At 39.0% G+C, this 19,254-nt stretch overlaps 1 protein-coding gene across 2 annotated transcripts in view; it reads left to right on the top strand.

The window, feature by feature from the left end:
• Window positions 1–19,254, top strand: part of THSD4 (thrombospondin type 1 domain containing 4) — a 262,970-nt gene that overhangs the window by 129,042 nt on the left and 114,674 nt on the right. For both annotated transcript variants that reach the window (XM_019007885.1, XM_015638496.3), the window contains one exon: window positions 10,829–10,965. In XM_019007885.1, coding sequence (XP_018863430.1) covers window positions 10,829–10,965 — 137 coding nt within the window. The remainder of the gene's footprint in view (window positions 1–10,828; window positions 10,966–19,254) is intronic.

Raw genomic sequence — 19,254 nt, forward strand, 5'->3', positions numbered from 1 at the left:
GAGAAAAGATCAGTTCCTTTCAGTTTTCTGCAGGAATCTGAACATCTAACAATCAAGGCATACAAAGTTTGAAAACCTGGAAGAAAAATTAGAAGCAAAGTTGCTAAGAAATCTGGAGTCTCATCCATGATCATTATAGCCTCTCGTATAAGAGCAGTCCTAAAAATGAAATGTAATGTGAAACACTGAATGTTTAGGGTTTTATCTGCTACCAGAAGGGAAGCAGCTTTCAAGTTAACTGACTGAGCTCCAGGTCACTGGCATCCTACTGAAAACATTGTTCTAATGAACATTCACGTTTTAAACTGATGTTTATGAGAATGAAGGAAATAAATATCATCGAGTATGTAAATAAAAGCACAGAATGTTTTAAGTAATCCTTAGGAATTTATTTGCCTATTAAAGGACTGTGGCAAGAGGCCATGGAAATACAGTTAGGACATTTTAGACCAAAAATAGCTATATTAATATTTAAATGAGTACAAGTATTTTTTATTATTTCAGAAACACTCCTCACCCCACAACATTATTTTTCTGAATCTTAAGGCAATCTGTAAGTGTATAAGGCTCAGAACATACTGATAAGTATTTCCTAAGGGACAGTAACAGTGAGCCTGGGGATGACTTTTACCTGCTGCTTGTTTCTCATTTCATTTTTTCTGCTGTGGCTCCTCAGGTGGGAATTTCTTCGTGTTGTTTTCAGAGCAGAGAATCTTCAGTTACAAACCTTTCAGAATAGGAGTTTAGTCTTTTTTCTTGCTTTTCACATTGATCCAAGTGTATCTTGTGTATAACAAGTATAAAACTTAGTTTAGTTTATACAAGCACAGATAGTAGATTTTAAGTGTGTTCATCAAAGTAGCTGTGTTCATGTCAGTATAGAAGGGTGTAAATGATGAGGTTATCAATCAGAGGGATACAAAATGAGTCCAGGAACTGGATTTTTGGGGCTGGAGTGGGGAAGCATTTCTAAGTGACTGCTTCTTCTGGAGACAGCAAGAAAAAAGAGGCAGGGAATGACAAGGATTTTTATGAGTTGATCCAAAATTATTTCTCTGGGAAGTTTTGGCAAATATAGTCTGTTTAAAGAAACAACAACAACAACAAAAAAACCCACAAAAAACCAAAAAAAAACACCCAGACTGAGATAACTGAAAAAATTATTATTATTTTCTCTGAATTGTGTAAGTAAAATAAAATGAAGGTTGATTTCTATATGCAGTGATTATAAAAACATTGTGTCATCATTTCTTGTAAATAATGATGTAACAATTTTCATTTTTAAAGATAAAATGTTAGGTTTCTTCCCCCAAGCTAAATAACTCAGAAAAGTGTAACTTCAGAAAGCATTTAGACTTTAATGCAAACTGTACAGCTCAGAGCAAGTTTTGTTTAAGAAAGAAAATAAAGACTTTTTGCCAGTCATATAATAAAGTGAGAGCTGGCTCGTTTTGTCTGGGAGCTGATATCGAGACACAGCAGCATGGGGTTCCCTCCTTCCCCTGCTGTCAATTTTGGCTGTTTGGTCCATTTTTATCTTCATATTAAGGAAAGCTTAGGGTGCATTTCAGAGAGGAGTGCATGGAGTAGAGCATACTATCAGTTTACACAAGGCAAGGCTTTCTGTGGAGCCTTGTTTGGAGTTTCATTAAATACTAGAGATTTGGGTATTATGGTCTTTCCATGATAGGCATTACTTTGGGAGTTTTTAGTGTTCACATGCAGAGTTCATGTTTTAATAGAAGATACAGTTCTAGGACATTTAACTTTAAATATGCTTCCTAAAGAGGTGACTGAAAGCTTTTGTCTGGAATGCTGCTGGGGGAATCACAAGCCTAAACTTGAATCTCCTTTCTTCCCATCTACCTTTGGCATTTATTATTCTGAAGCATGACATTAAGTCCTCCAGTAGAACCAATTTGAATAAAACTGACCAAATTGCTGTGGAAAGTCTGAAGGCAGGATTTGAAGGTGTAATTTCTAAAGTTTCCAAAATACTGATTTATATAATTTAACATTTTTTGATGTTCCAAGTTTTTGGGGCTACTAGAGTGCTGATGGAAATAGAATCATATCTCAAATTGCAGATCTGGATGCAAGCTGAGATTCCAGAGGCCAGTAAGATTCTAATACAGACAAACAGAAATATTCAGTTCTTTCCAGCTGTAAAGACAGACAGAAAGCAGTATCAAACTCCTTCCAGAACATCTCAAGCTAAGAGCAATTGGAAGTGATAGCTCTCAGTGTCCCTCAGGAAGTGGTCAGCACTTCAGGGGATGGAGCATATTTTGGTATTTTTCCAGATGAGAATTTTCACTGCATGTAGCAGGTTTGCTTCCCTGATTAGTGCCAGCATAAATAAATATATAGATCTGGCCAGAAAATTAGATTATTTAGGCCAGATTGTTTTGCATTATTTTTCCTCTGTAGTTTTGTCTATAATAATAAGTTTCCTAAATATTTTAATTTTATTTTTGATAAATTATGTGTAATATCACTGCAAGGCATCTTTCATTAAATCCTAATAGTTTATCTTATGATATCATCATCTTATGAGGGTTTTATTGATACAGTTTTAGCTATCCCTGGATATAAAAAGAAACAAAAAGTTTTGAGCTCAAGCAATTGCTATTTGGTTTTCTTCTACTTACCTAGCCACATCTTCATAATTCTGATCTAAAGACTGGGGGCTGCTGTGAGACCCCTCACCAGAAGTGCAGTCTACATGGAGCTGCCATCCCCTGCCTGTGCTGAGGGCAGCTCTCTGTGGCTGCTGTGCACTCTGGAAAGTGTAAGTGATGGCTTGTAAACCAGATAAATGCCTTTTAGAAGAGCTTTCCACTGATAGATAACCTGTTTGCATAGGCCAGTGGAGACATCCAGTGGCCACTGGCTGACAAATGGTTGTCTCTGGATTGTGACTGCAGACACATGAAAGTCTGACTTGAATAAAGGCATTTCTAGCAGTTGGGGTTTTTTTTTCCCTTTAAATTCAGAAAGGAGTTCCAGATGTAACACAGTAAAAACTGAAGTCTGTGGAAGAAACTACATTACCTGGTTATGCCATTTAAAGGGGTGCTGGCCTTGAGCCTCTGTTAAACATACGACTTGTGGCAGCTGTACTGAAGCCAACGGTATTTACTGCTCAGGTGCCCATGTCAGCCACTCCACTGAGTGCTCTGCTGCACTGAAATTTCTTACAAGCACATCAAACTTAAATCTTTTGCTGATTTTCAGACATTCAGCTGATCAGGAGAGACTCATATACATGTGGTTTAATTACTTGTTTCTAATGGATTTATTTTAATTTCATTAAATAATAGTCAACTTTCCAGTTATTTTTAATGCATGATGGCAAATCTGGAAGATATTATTAATATATTTTTAGTGACAGAGATTTGGGAGGAATGGAGATACCAGGAAAACGCAAGTAAATGACAACATTTGCAAATTTCTTATTGCCTTAAACACTAATTATGAGGACAAATTTATGGAACATTGGGGCCTTTCAGAAATATTCTATTCACTGAAGAGTAGAAAAAACTGTGGTATATTCAGGTAAAGGTGAGGAATTTGTTGGGATGGTTTTTTCCTTTTGGGCCCCATACTTGTTAAAAAGTATAAGCAGGTACATTATAAAAGTTAGATATTTTTTTTTCACTTAATATCAAAGCCCGAGTGCAGACAATATTTCAAATATATATTATATTGTTGAGACAAGGTGAAGTAATACACATCTTTATTATATGAGAAAATCAAAAGTGGAAGTAGGAAAAAAAAAGGGCAATGTTCTTCCATCACTGGAATGAAGAATGGAAAATGTTTTTAGAAAAAATATCTGAACCAGAGTAATAAAAGTTTATAAGAAGTTAACAAAACTGAAAGGGACAAAGAAAAAAAAATAAACACGACCCTTTCTGGTTATTGTCAAGAGATGTTCCCAAGCCTAATAAGGACAAAGTATCAAAAGAGACTCAAATAAAACAGACCACATCACATTACTATTTCTTTTGGAGAGCCCAAATGTAGTTACATGATAATTATTTCCTGGAAAATGTTTGCATATTGTTATTTAGAAATCTGGCATATGATAACTTCTGTAAAAAGCATTATTCCTCTGGCCACCTCAAAAACTTGTAACTGTCCATCAGTGGAAAACCAACCTCATTTGGGATCAGTTTTCTCTCATGGACCATATTGTCTCCTAAACAGTAAACCCTAAGCTCATGCTCCAGTTCTGATAACTAAGCCCACATAGTCTATTAGCCTAAACAGGGAAACCTTAAATAAAGTAGCTCTGCTTTCTTGAAGGCTGTTTTGGAGGATGTGGCGTGTTATGATTCATATGCACTTTCCTTCTTTGTCTAGGAAGCTGTGTAACCTGGCTTGCCTGTGTTTAGTGGTACCCCAACACTTGCCCAAGCTCCACGGGGGATCACTGCTGGGTCAGTGTGGAATTGTCACATTTAGGTGTTTCTGGCCTGCTCTAGACTCTTAAGTCTGCAATTGGGCTGCCAGCTTACAGCCACAGCAGTGTGTGAAAGGAGCAGCTGCTGCTGTAGTGTTCTGGACCTCTCTTTGTTTCTTTGTATGTGCATGGGTCTTGAAGCACTTTCTGTATGAAAAGGAAATCTCTAAGGGGCCTTAAAGATCATGTTGTTCCAGCCCCTCTGCCGTGGGCAGGGTCACCTTTCACTACACCAGGCTGCTCAGAGCCCCATCCAGTCTGACCTTTAACACTTCCAGGGATTGGGCATCCACATGTCCTCTGGATAACTTGTGCCAGGGCCTCACCACCCTCACAGGGAACAATGTCAGTCACCTGCAAGTCTATTGCTGGAATCCCACCCAATCTCAGCACTGATAAGCTTTAACTGAAGGAGATGTTACATGGATTGACATAAGCACATCTCTTAAAAGTTTTTCCAGTGTCTGCTATGCTTCATTACACTTCCTGTAAAGCAGATTCATTGCTTTTATCATGAGTAAATACTGAATTACAGCCCATGGCAAGCTGAGCCCTGAATATAACTGAGCTATGCAGAGACAACTTGTTCCTGGAACAATTGCTTCTGACACATCATGGATGAGTGTATCTTGGCTTGTTACGGAGAGGACTGAAGTTGACTTTACAAGGCAGTTTGCACACAGAATGAAGCCTAATTTAAATTTGCTTAATCCCATAATGTAGTATTAACATGATTGTGATGCTTGCTTGCCAAGAGTGTGCATGCCACTTCTGTGTGGGCACCCTCAAGGCACGTTTCTCAAATTGCACAGCTTGTTATTAACTATTTTTAGATGTTTAGGCAAACTTACAAAAACTGACAAATGGTAAAAACATTCTGTAATGTTCTGTGGAGAACTAGAACTGCTATGTAGATAACAACAGGGAGTCTGGATCTCAAATTAAGGTTTGGACTAAGGAACCATCAAGGAGTTTTTGTACATTCCAGTCTCTACCTCATGGCATGAGGAACGTGAAATTCCTTTGTTGTATCATTTATTCAGATTGCACCTACAGCCAGTGTTATCTGTGGCAGGAGATTTAATGTGCGTGCTGTGAGAGGCAGTACGTGCTCCAAGCAGCTTGAAGCCTCTGGAGCTGAGACAGAAAGGAAGAACTTGGTACATTCTTTAAGGACAGTCAGTGTACAGTGTCATTTAGTTTACTGATAGTTCCATTCTTATTTGATTTGGGTATTATTTCCTGGAGTTTTTTTGGTCTGTGGCTATTTTTAATTTCCCTTTGAACAACTGAATACATTATTTATCAAAGGTATTGTGGTTGGAATGCTCTTTCTTCTGACATTTTTTCCTAAGAATATCATTAGATTGCAATTCCATGCACTGGCAAGCTGCCTGCCGAGCTCTGTATCTCTTCAAGCTCGCTGCAGAGCAGCTCAATCACAGCCTGGCCTCCTTGTCCACCATGGCCATGTGCCTTCCCACAGCCTTTCCTTGTGCAGGGGCTCGGTGAGGATGGCACAACGTGTTGGAAGAGGAAGCTGAAGGAGGGGAAGAGCTGACATGAAGTCCAGATGCCCTCCCACACACTCTGTGGTGTGCAGGTGTGGGGACGGGAGGCAGAAGGGCTGGGGGGAGAGTGGAACACGGGGGCTGTGCAGTGCTGAGGGGTTCTGGTCGAGTGGAAGGTGGAACGTGTGGGGCCACTCAGGGTGTCTGGCCTTGGTGTCCAGCCCTGTGTCCAGCCATGCTGTCCAGCCATGGTGTCCAGCCCTGTGTCCAGCCATGCTGTCCAGCCCTGTGTCCAGCCCTGTGTCCAGCCATGGTGTCCAGCCCTGTGTCTGACCCTGGTGTCCAGCCCTGTGTCCAGCCCTGTCCAGCCCAGGGAAGGCGGCTGGAACCGGGGATCTCTGTGTCCCCTCGTGCCACTCCCGGGCCCCTCAGCATGGCACTAGGACAGGTCAGCACAGTGCTAACATTTGAAAATGCTCTTAACTCGATGAAATGCAAACACGTCTCTTCACAAACTCCTGCAAATGGGAATGTTTCCGAAGGGGTGACTTTTTGCCTTGTTCTACCGTGTGCAGTTTCTAAATTTGGGCAGGGTGTTTTGTGAGGACTTTTAATTTCTTACGCTTTGATTTAACGAAAGGGCGTGGGATGAGGGTGAAATTTCGCGGAGGGGCTGGTTGGCCGGGCGTGCCAGGCGGCGGCTGAGGCAGGGCACGGCCGCCATCGCTGCCGGCTCTGCCCGGCCCTGGCTGGCTCCGTTACGGCCATCGGCTCCCTCAGGGCCGAACCTGCGTAGGTAGGGCTGCACTCCCGAGGAGCGGCTCGACCCGGGGCGAGAACGAGAGAAGAACGAGCATGTGCAGTTGCAGGGAATTTTCCCTTGTTTTAGTCTCTCTCAGGAGTTTTCTCCCTCGGGCCACGCCGCTTTTGGCCCGTGCTGCTCTCGCCCTCAGGTGTCCGGGTCGGACCGGCCTCGCCTCATCGCGGTGGCTCCGTCTCGGGCAGGGAGCGTGTCGAGGGCTCGGAAACGCCAGTGGTGGGATTAAAAGATCGGGATTGTTCTTTGACTGTTAGCCTGTGAATCCCAGTGGAGGACACTTCCTCCCCTGCTCACTCGTGCTTCCCAGCGGGCATGCGGCTGCCGTCCCCTCTGCAGGGCCTGAGCAGAGGCCTCAGCTGGAAATGCTGCTGGAGACACGGTTTGAACTCTAGCCACTCACTGGTTGTCTTGTGATAACACATAAATTACTCTTTTCCCCTTTAAAAAATGTGTGGATATGTTGACAGTTGAATTTTTCTCCTCAAACCTCTACTGCACTGAAATCTGCAATGAAATGTGTTGATATTTGTGATTTAAGTTTGATCAGTAAAATCAATCTTAGGAGAATGGCGGAAAGTTTTCACTGCAATGTGTGCTGTGCGATGCAGAGCAGGTGCAGTTTATAAGATAATGCAAAGTCTTGGTGTTCTTACTGGGGACGTTGAAGGTATAGAACTGTGCTGTGTTCCTGCTTTAGCCTGCCTGGCTCTTATTCCTCATAGGGAAAGGTGGAAGGTAAATTTCAACACAGGACTTGGAAAAAAAACAATTCCCAAGTCTTGCAGTTTGGAGAAGACCAGGATGTCCCTGAGGTACTCAAGGCTAATTTGGTAAGGATGTTTTAAGGAATGTACTGATTTTTTGATACTTTTTCAGCCTGTAAAATGAAAACCAAACCTTATTTGTTACCAGGATTATTCACTAAAGGCAACTCCTTCAATTAAATCAATAATGAATATGTCTGGCAGAACCTGTGTGGTAAGATAAAATTTCACGTAAGTTCACTATTTAATAAGGTGGGATAAGGTGAGACTTTGCACAACGAATTGGTTATGCTAAGATGAGCATGTGAATAAAACACAAATACACTGGGAGGACATGTTAAACAGTACCTGTATAATGAACTGTCCTAGAAACTGTGTCACACTTCAAAAGAGCCAAGTTTTTTTGTGGAAATGTGTCTTTCTGCCAGCTAGTTGGGAAGGCCTTCACCTAGAAGCCTTACTGTATCCCTAGGGGTCAGATAGATCCTTCTGTAAAGTCTGGGATCAGCTGACATGGGACTCAAAAATGTGGCCTGTGTGAAATCAGTTGCCTCACAGCTTCTTGTTTTAATTGACGTTTTATGTCCAGTTGCCAAGCCAGTAGTGCAGCTTGACCTAAACTGTAAAACCTCAAGAGTTGTGGCAAAACACAGGGTAAGGGAGGTGTTTTTTTTTTCTATTGTGGTATCTTGTTCTACATGGGAATTTTAAAATGCTATAATTTCTGCATCTTACACAATAATACATAATGCTTACATAAAATCCTTGTGGGAAATGCCTGTCATTCAGCAGGGGCAGTTCAGTTAACCAGTTTTGATCTTTGTAGACAAAACACACAGTTGGGAATGTTGTCTTTAGGTGGTGTGGTTGGTATATGCTTAATCAAGGCAGTACCTTACAGGTACTCATCAAAATAATCTGACTATTGAAGGCCAGAGGGTTTTAGGGTATGTTTGTTGTTAAAGCCTGGTTTGTTTGTTTGTGGTCAGAGACAGTGACTGTTCTAATACTTCTTTTTGTGTGAGGGGGAACAATTCCCAATAAGAAAGAATGAAACACTGAAATAATGAAATGGGAATTATATTTTTACACAGCAGGTAATCTCAATCTGTTTGGGGTTGTTACTGTGCTGCATTAGCAATGCAGTAGGCTGACCTGTCTCAGCAGAAGTGAGGGAAGAGAGAGATCCAGGAAAAAATACCATGCTCCAGCAAGTAATCTTTTTCATCTCCAAGTAGCATAAAACTTTTACTGGGATCTAGAAGGCCAGCTGATAATTTAAAGAATAAATATTTTAATATATCAAAACTATGGGGGAGAATCAGTAGAGGAAGAATATGGGAATGTGAGGCTTCAGGATACTGAACTTAAGGGAACCAATATGGAAGATAAGAACATTTCAGAAACCCTAAATGGCTTGTTTGACTTGATTTTAGAGAATAGAAAGATAAGAAAATGTACTCTCCAGAGGTGCTGCTTGATTGCTAGCTTTGCATGTTATAAAAATAGGACACTTTCAGACACAGAAAAGGACAAGCTGACATAAATTGTAATGAATCACTGAAACTGGGTTATATTTATTTGAGAATTCTGAATATAGTTATGTGTGAAGTGATGAAGCTGCTAAGAATAAAGCTCTGTTTATCATTAGACCTGACTGTTACACTTGGAGATTGAACTGCAGGAAATACCTCAGTTTGGGGTTTTGGGGGTTTTCTTGTATTTTTTTTTTTGGTTCTTTTTAATAACTAAGTGAAGTCATTGGAATGATAAGCTACTGAATCTAAAAACCAGGTAGCCAATGGAACAATGACCTATTGTCCATGCAGAGCATGGCTTCTGCAAAACAGCCAAACTAGGTAAACAGATCTTTGACCTCTTAAAATTAGTAGATGTTTTTGTGGATTTTATCAGAAGATTGCCAGACACAATACATGATGTATATGAGTGGCAGTTAAATGAGTTCAGCTGTGTGAGGCAAAATCTAAGATCCAGAATTGGTCTACATTAATCCTGTATCTGCACAGGGAGTAACGAAGTGGAGCTGAAAATTCTGTACTTCTACAGAAAACAGTTGTTTAATATACATATGAAGTGATTGCTTTTATTTATTTTGGTTTTTTGTTATGTCTTAGCTGTAGGTTCAAAAATACACTGAAGTCAAGTAGAAAATCTTGTGAATGCAATATTATAGCATTAAATGAAGGCACGTAGCATCTCCTTTGACATCCTCGATTCAATAGTAGGTTTCAGTTTCAGTATAGGGGATGAGCTGAAGCTTTATGAAGTGAGAGGAATTTTAGTTCATTACTGTGGCAGCAATGAAAATATTGTCATAAGAAAAAGGATTTCTGTTTGGACCTCACTGCTGCTGTGTATCAGTGCTACTTTCAGTTGGAAAGAAGCTGAAGATAGTGTTGTGTCAGTTGGCAAAGTGGGGGTAATAAGCTGAGAGCAACTCTGACATGACAGATGATTTGCAACAGAAAGGCTACACAAATGTGTTAACAAACCTGATAGCATAAGATGTGGGGAGTGTTAGACTGTATCTGTTCAAGGAACAGATTTTCACAGGAGAAGATAACATGTCTTGCTTCTTGTCTGCTGTGTTCCTCTCAGCCAGAGTTCAGTGGACTGATTTCCTGTTGGTTTTTGCATGTCAGCAAAAGTCACAGGGTTTTGAATAGTGCATTTTATACACTTTTGAAAATGAAATTTAGTGGAATAGAATGGAAGAGTTGAGGGTTTTTTAGTGGGTTAACTACTAAAGTGTAACTTAAAAAAATGAAGAGGTAAAACAAGAGAATTTTAAAAAATGTGCATCTATCTTGTTTAAAATGTTTCCCAGTGCTGGATGTTTGTATGCCTAATGGACCTGAATAGACTGGAGACTATAAGTGAGCCTGATCTGATGCACATCCTTCTGATTATGGTGTAATTTTTCTGACACTCAGGAGTTACGAAATGCCATAACATGTTACCGTGCCTTAAGAGGACTTAACTGGGTAATGTTTTTATGAAATTTAAAGTACTCTTGGTCATTTTAGGGAAGTGTCAGCAATTAACAACTGAGGCACTGTTTACGTTGCCATGAGGTGTGTTGGAATTCTTACCTTGGAGTTGGTTTCTTAATCATCATTCACTTACACTGCATTGTTTGCACATTTGTTTCTTCCCCTCAGACCTTACTGCTCATTTAAGGAGCTTTTCCTTTTCCAGTCTACTGCTGTGCTTTTTGTAACGGGTCCTTGCGTTGTGTCCACAGTGAAGGGGAGTCAGAAGTGTGAGCTGAACTGCCGGGCCATCGGCTACCGCTTCTACGTGCGCCAGGCGGAGACGGTGATCGATGGCACCCCCTGCGAGCCCAACGGGACGGCCATCTGTGTGGCAGGGCAGTGCAAGGTAAGGCAGGGCTGCCCAGACCTGGCCAATGCTGGCTTAAACTTACTGCTTCTTTTAAAATTTCTATTAAAGTAGATGTGAAAAACATGAACTTTTATTTTTACGGGTTGGGTGATTTCTTAGCTAACATTTTTATTTACTGAGAACAAGCTAAGGGGTGTTGAAGGGATGGATTCAGGAGGTGTTTTAGCCACAATTGAGGCGACTGCCTATGAGCTTTTTCCACTTATTTTATTTTCTACAGGAGGTTCTTTGAAAGAATCAGAACAAAAAAATTGAAAGCTTAAATAAGAAGAAATACAATATTTTTCTTTGATTCAGTTTTAGAGAGGAGATATTTTTCAGAGTCTACAACAGATGGGTTTCTTTTGATTACTTTATAGCAAACAATGCTTGTAGTCTAACTTTTCTGATTGGGCCACATTTGCCTCAGGTCTTACTAGCTCTCCTTTTACTCAGCAGCGATGTTCTCTTAGAAAACATTACGGTGGTTACTTCTCATGAGTTCAGAAGGAGCTGCTGTGTTGACTTTTTGCAGTCTGCTGTGTAGATTCCATTTGTAATGAAAACATACACTTTTTGCAAGATGGTGGCAATTTTAAACAAAACGTTGCAGTGTTTAGGAAAAAAAATTGCAATCTTTCAAGTAAGGTAAGTGAAAGAAATAAATACCTAGCGAGGGACATTTGACTCTTGGCTGATGTTTCCTATATGTGTTGGCAAAAGAGGCAGAAGTGGCTCAGATGTGACTCATGAACTCAAATAGCGAAAGGTCAAGTTCAGTTTAAATAGTTGGTTTGCCAGAGGAAAACACTGATGAATACAGCCTTGTCCCCTGCATGTCCCAATTCCTCTTACTTGTGCACATGTGGACAATGCCATGTTTGTCTCTGTTCTGTCTTTCTTAGGGCAAGCAGAGCCATAGATTTGAATTTCATTTGTACAGGATAGATCTGGCTGAAGTTGATTGTGCTTTAAAGCTTTCCTTGATCTCAAACTAAATCAGAAAGGGCCAGAAACTTGTTTTAATTGCAGTTCTGATCTATGACTCAGAAAACTGATAATTGAGTTGTGTCTAATGAATGTATGGTCTCTATCACCCTCTGTTGGACATTTTTTTTATTACCAGAACAGTAATATCCTTGTGTTACAAACCATTATATATTTTGTTCCCAGGACCACTGTTTTTGGTTAGTATTTTCAGCTTACCTTAAGAAGAAAAAAAAAGATAGAAAATGCTGCTATAATAAAAGTGATTCAGAAATACAGTAACGAATAAGATATATGAGATTAAATAGTCTTTTAAAAAAACTTGAAGTGAAAAATCTCAACAAATTAGGGTATTTCATCATAAGAACATGTTGTCTATCTGTGACATTGTCATAACTGACACGTATAATAATGCAAGTACTACAAAAAAAGCTCACTTTTCATTGAAATGATTGTGTATTTCCTGATCTAGACTCTGAATCCTAATGAAATTAAAACTTCTTAAATTAATTAAATACTTTAAAACCAGGCAAAGTAGGAAGAATGAGGTGATACTTTACCTATGCAGAAGAAAGAAGTAGAACAATGTTGATAATCAGTTGCATTATTTCTGTGTAAGTTTGGTTTTCTGCACACTTGAACAATATTATTTCTGATGGGTATTTTTTAAGCTAACAAATGTTTTCATTGACAGTTCCTATTGAGTTTTATTTCTTAATAGTTTTTATTTGGTGCCAGAGCTTTTTATTCCTAATACATATGCTTGGAATATGTCTCCATATAATTAGTAGAAGCTGTTTTTTTAAAATACATTTGTTATTCCTCTTCTAACACTACATTTTGACAGTGCTATTAAATTAAAGAATGACTGCCAATGGGACTTTCTTCAACTTGCTATTTAGTCAGAAGTATCTATTTTCTTTCTTCAAGATTTTTTTTTCTTCTTTTGTGTGAAATTAGTGTATTCTTTTATTTCTTCTGGAGACAGTGGGTTGGTCCTACTCAGTAACTTTCAAGCTTAGAAGAAAAACACAGAGAGAATACTGAGGAGACTTTAATAAACAAACTATGAGAAAAGAATGTTCTTAATTATTTTGACCTTGCCCATAGATTAGGAAATATGCCTCTGGGGCAGAATGTTGCATGAGTTTTGCCATGTGTATGGGACACTCCCACTGGGAGAAGTCGTTCCAGTACCTGGGCAGGTGTGAGCACTGACTTAAGGTAGTTTTGGAGTCAGAAAAGTTACTTGGGAGCTGTGGAGAAAATTGCTTTTGCAGAGATGTTGGTTACCACGCGGGGGCGCGCTTTACAAAAGGATCATTTAGCTTCTCACACAAAATTCTGTTCACGTGGGAACTGTAGATACCTCTTAAAAGTGCCTGAAACAACTATTTTCTGTCTCCTGATTTTTATATTATATTTTCTCTTGCGATGTAGTTTGTTTTCATCTTCCAGCTAACTTCTGAAGTTATTGAAGTTATTTTCTATTGAAAAATATCTAAGCAGGTTTAAAATGCACACTGTTGCTTCAGTAACAAAATGATTTGTAATAGAGATTTTACTTGCCTAAAAAAAACCCAACAGAGTGCATCAGATACTGAAAACTGCAATTTTTTAGGGAAGTAATTTGTGTCAGCTATAGAAAGCATGGTCAACCGTGCTAAAACTCCATCAGAAAAGCAGGATGAGGCAAGGAGCTCCCATTTGGAACTGTGCTGGTGGGTGCTAGTGTCCAGGTAAGAGAACAATAGATGACACTATTGTTTTAAGTTAGGGAACGTTTAATGGCTGTAGGATCAGAGTGACAGATCAGGATAACGAGAAGTGTGTACTTTCAATAAGTGAGGGTTATTCTGTTAACTGGTATGTGCTGGAATATAGAGTAACCCTATGGTGGTTCTTGTAAGGTTATAGAAGCTGTTTTCTGTAGAAATATCAACTTACCTATGCAATATTGATTGCTTACATTGAAAAAAGGTCCAGGGTGGATTCAGTTTCTCTGTGTGTGCTTTGTTAAAGCTGGAGCCAAACTTCCCTCCCTTCTCTATCCTCTTGTGTTTACTTTGCGGGTTCTTCTGAGTGAGTACTCTGTACTGTGCTAGCTTCTTTGCAGCTTTTCTCCTTTTTCCTTTGGCATTACTGTGTTCTTTTTTTAACACTACTAATGTAAGAAAGAACCTGATCTCTAGATTAACAAAGCAGAAGCAATGGCACATAGATCTGTTATTCACCTGATTTATAGAAAATGTTGTAGTTGCTGTAGTTGCTTGTTCATCTTGCTTGGTATTGGAGGGGGGTGTTTTCTTCACTGAACAGGGACTTCTAAAAGTTTTCTGTCACGAGATTAAAAGAACCTGAAAGCAGCCTGAGAAACTGTGCCCAATGAAACATGGTCTGTGCATCAGGGGTGGCTCTCAGCTCTTTGATGTTAGCATAGCTGTTTGGTACTGGGTGAGTGATGAGAGATGTCAGGTGTTGTTTGTATCTGAGAAGGACCAATCTCAGGAACTGTTTCCAGGTGCTTCATCTTACCCTAAAAACTGTGCTTGAAACAGAGCATGGCTTACACTTTATACCATGGGAGTGTTGAGAAGGTGCATTCTTCTGAGACTTGTCACCAAGGCTTTACCCAGGATATGATTGCACCAAGGAAATGCTCTGTGAAAGTGGAAAACTAGATCATGGAGCCCATGGTGTTCAGATGCTGAAATTCATTGTAGAATCAAATGAAAATTAAATTTTGATTGTTGCTATTCAAGGCTTGCTTTTGTCATACTGTTTTGTTTGGTTTTTATCAATAGTTGCTGAGGACACAGAGGTTTGAGCTCAAGACCTTGTTTACAAATAAAGTGGCAAGCATTCAAAGAGGCTCATATTGTGTATGTAGCCTTTGTTGAAGGCTTTTTTTTTCCAGGAAAAATGGTTGCTCCCTAAAATATACCATAAATGTGAAAGACCTATGGTTACAATAGAACATTCTCTCCTTTCTCCTTTTTCATAGATACCATTGTAATTTCTTGGCTGTTGGAAATAGGACTCTCCATTGTTTTTCTTCATAATGACTTGCTAATGCCAAGCTCTGCACTGGGAAACACCTGCCAGGCATTAATAAGGTGTTAATGGAAGAAACAGGTTCCTGGGAGCTAAGAAATAACAGCTTGCTGCCACTTCTTCCCTCTGTTTGAATAGTTTTTGTTAAATGTTTTACAGAGTGAACCTCTGTGAGATTTCTTGACCTCACTCTCTATAAAGTCTTTCATCCTTCTTCCTTTTATAAAACAACACTAAAATTTTTTGGTGTATGATCTTTGACCTAACATCTTTCTGATACCTGAAATACAGGAGGGGCAATCACTGCCTGTAGAAACAGTGAAAAGATAACTTTGCTGCCTTTAACTGATGTGAAATCTGGTGGTAGGTGGTTGTGAGTAGCAAATATTCAAGTTCAGACAAAATGATTAAGCACTGGATCTGTATGTTTGTTCTTTTCCTATTGTCTAGCAGCCTCTTGTTCTGAAAAAGACCTCACAATCCAAAGGCTGGAGCTCCTCACTCTTCCATGGAGCTGCTATCTGAATCTATAGTTCTGCATATTCAGTTTTGCTATGAATGATCCAGTGAAACAGATGTTATCAGGATCAGATGTCACTTACAATGGCATTTAACATTTGAAAAGCACCAAACAAAACCCAAACCAACCAAAATGGTATTATGAAGTGTCTTCATTCTAAAAGGTTTTTCACTGCTTTTAAATGTGCTACATAGATAGCATGTTTGTTGGTTGGAAAATGTTAGTTTTGCTTCATTTGGAAGCAAAAGTAGGTGCTGAAGTGCAGCATAGAATGGCTAATCCAGATTCTCATTCTCTCTGTGCTCCACACTGTTCTGCTGTCAAATGTGGTCAGTAATGTCTTACCGGCCTATCAGAAGCAGCTTGAGATACAGCCAAGTAAGGGAGTTTTGTCTGCCTTTATTTTGTTCTTATTTCTGTGATTTTTAAAACAATAATATTTCAGGTTGGGATGTCTTTTTAAAAAGATAAAATGTAATCCTTATTTGCAGTATGACTTTGTCTTCATATATTGGCTGACAGTAGAAAATACATCCCAGCTTTGAGCTTAATTGTATCACTACAGAAGTTGTTCTGAGAGCAAATGCTGTTATCTCTAATGATTAAAGAACACAATTAGGGAATTTTATTATACTTGAGGTACGTCTCTCTTTGAACTTTGAGTTTGAAAATTATGTGCTTAAAATAAATCCAAAGTAAATCTGAAAAAAATCTAAAGTTTTCAAGAATGCTGGGGATAGAAATGGAGTAGAAGATAAAATATTGTATGTTGTTGGGCCTTGATTTTTTCCAATTAAACAATTTGATGTATATCAGGTTGAAAGTGAAGTCAGGTTTGTTGAATTAATGAACAATAAATTATTCCCTAGGTTGGAACAATCAAATGATCACTCCAGTTTAAAGAAAGATGTCCTGTGGTACACTGGTATAAAAAGAGGCTGGGAATGTTTGTGAAGAAACATTCAGTAACACACCAGTCCCTTCATGTGGTTGTTCATAAAAAAACTGAACTCACAATCGCTGCTTTTTTTTCCTGAAATGCCTTTCTGTCATGGGGAAATTAGGTGTAGACAAGAAAAAAGGAGTTTGGATAAAAATAGAAAATAAATGTGGTCTCAGCTATTCCTTTTTCTCAGTCCCTTGCCGAAGTATTCATGGATGCACTCTAACAAAACAAGCTGTGGTAGCCCATAGGAAGATAGATTGCAGCACTGTCCTGCATTCCCAGAAGAGGAAGCCAGTGAAGAGCTGTGTACTCTGTATCATGGTGGAGGTGAAAGGTTTGATGTCATGTCTCTTATGCAGCCATTACTAAGATATAGTTAATACTTTTTAAGTAACCAGTTGAACCAAACCTGTGTTGTGTTACATTACAGCAGTTCAAAGGAAAAGAAAGAAAACCAATGAAGAAATTTCAGATTGATGTGTTCTCATGGCAGGTGGGGTCATGAAGTAGAAGGGGGGCTATTTCTAATCATTTGTGATGAAAAATAAAGGCTTTCCTTTGTGAGGATTTATGAGGTGAGTGCTAAAACAATAATTGAAACAATAAATGGAATTAGTATTTAATTTTGATTTGTTTTGTTACTTTCTCTGTCACTTTTAATCCCTGCTGCCTCCTGTGATGACTGTGGTCTGGAGATCAGGTTTTTGTCTTTGTGGTTGTGCTCCCTTGTGCTAGCAGTGTTAGCAATTATGCTCTGTTGACTAGTGATATTTCAGGCCTCTTTTAAAAGTCAGAGTTCTTAGAAATACAGTATGGAAGTGTATTTATTGCTAAAGATTTGTTCTTTTTTTTTTTTTTTTTGGAATACTCTTATACCTGGTGACAGGTGAGTATTGATAGTATTTTAATTAATGTTACTACTGGTAAATCACTGATTCAATGAAAATTTTATTACAATTCATTAATTTCAGGAACTTCAGAATTTTGGCACTAGGATTTTTTTCTTTGTTAATTATAATAAACCATCAGAAGCCAGTAACTCAGAGGTCTTAGTGAAAATAGAGGAATTTTCATAAAGCGATGACAGCACAGAAAAATGCTGTCTGACCTAAGCTGATTTTTACTAAGGAGCCAGAGTAAGTTAATGCTTGATTTTGTTTTGATGACTTTTAGGAGCAAATTGAAAATGCTAATAACTGTAACAGAATATTCCAAAATACCTATTATTTAGTCAGAAAACTGAAACGGCAATCTTGGAAATCTACAGGAAATTAAGTATTTAGGCTTTGTTTTCATTTAACTACATTATAATATTACTTTAGAGGCTGGAAAGGGTCCAGTATGTTTTTAGGCACTTCTATTAAAACAAAGATTACAATTTTGATGGATCAGGATAGGCATATTTGTCACGTGAATAAATAAATCCTTGGGAAGAAGGTCCATAGAGGCTCTAGTTGCGTGTATGTATCTGTTTCTCTTTTTATGCAGCCCTTGCACACACAGATATAGATGCACCCAGAGCAAATAGTTGAGGAGATGTACTGCTTTAAAATATGCTTGAAATATTGGCTTACTACTGTGTTAGACCAAAACTGTGAAAAAAACGTAACTCCTGCGTTAGGCAGGTGCCATTGTGTCACTGTCTCACAGAGAGACTGTCCCTGTGCTGAGCACAGAGGCTGCTTGGCTGCTTCCCAGAGCAGGTATGGATGCAGGCTTCTATTCCAGCCAAAGTACCCAGGCTGTTCTGCAGTGGATTTCCTGTGGGACCTTGGATATTTCATTTACCCTCTGGTTGTTGTTAGTCTAGCATTGTCCAAGGGCACTGAGTGGCTGCTGAGTGTGCTAACTGTACCCAAAAGCTTTTTCAGACTCTAGTCCTTTTAAGAACCAATTTTTTAACTAAGGTAGAGCCCAGTATTTTTGTGACTTGTTTTCCTTTGGTGGCTTGCTGGCAACTGTTTCACATCTCTTCCATGTCATGCATCTTTGTCCCAAATGTGCTATTAATGCCCAGATGCTCCATCTCAAAATGAGAATTATGTGGCAAATCCTTGTCTCATAGGATTAATGTGGTTTGTGTGTCCTACAGGTAGTGAAATGTACTTAAGGCTGAATTAACAGCAGAGTGTTGTGCTTCTCTCTGACAAGCTGTGGATTGTGTACTTTCTGTATATTTTAACCATATTCATCTGCAGGAAGTTGTGCTTTGCCTTTCAGCCAAACAAAGGTGTGGGAGAATATTCTCAGGGAGAGCAAGAATCTCAGTCTTAACCGTTGCTGAGACCAGAGTTTGAATTTTTATGCAGCATCTCATGTTTGCAAGATGTTTACAAGATACAGTTTTGTTTCACTGAAGTCTATGCAGAGTTCCCTTCAGTTTAAATTTCACATTGCTTAAGCTTTTGCCTAAGTGTTTTGAGCTTTTTTCAAAGGTTCAGAATAAAAAAGTATCCTGGATGCCATCTGGTACCACCTCAGTCTGTGAAATTTAATAGGATTGGAGATTGGAAAATAGTGTACAGCTAGATCAAAATGAGCTTGTTCAAAGTTGGCTGAAATAGAATTTTTAACAGAACCTGAAATCAGCCAGATTTTCATATGGCTTTACATTGAAACTGCCTCTACAGTTCTCTTTCTTTTTCCTCCCCACAAGCACCAGGGTGTTTGACTTTTGAAGTCCTAGAGAGTGCAGTCACATGAATGTGTGATAATTTAGATTTTCATTTAAAGTAAATTCCAGCTTCCATGTTTGCTGAGAGAAATCACAAGCTGACAA

Source organism: Parus major, chromosome 10 (genome assembly GCF_001522545.3).
Source record: "Parus major isolate Abel chromosome 10, Parus_major1.1, whole genome shotgun sequence".
Taxonomy (NCBI): Eukaryota; Metazoa; Chordata; class Aves; order Passeriformes; family Paridae; genus Parus; species Parus major.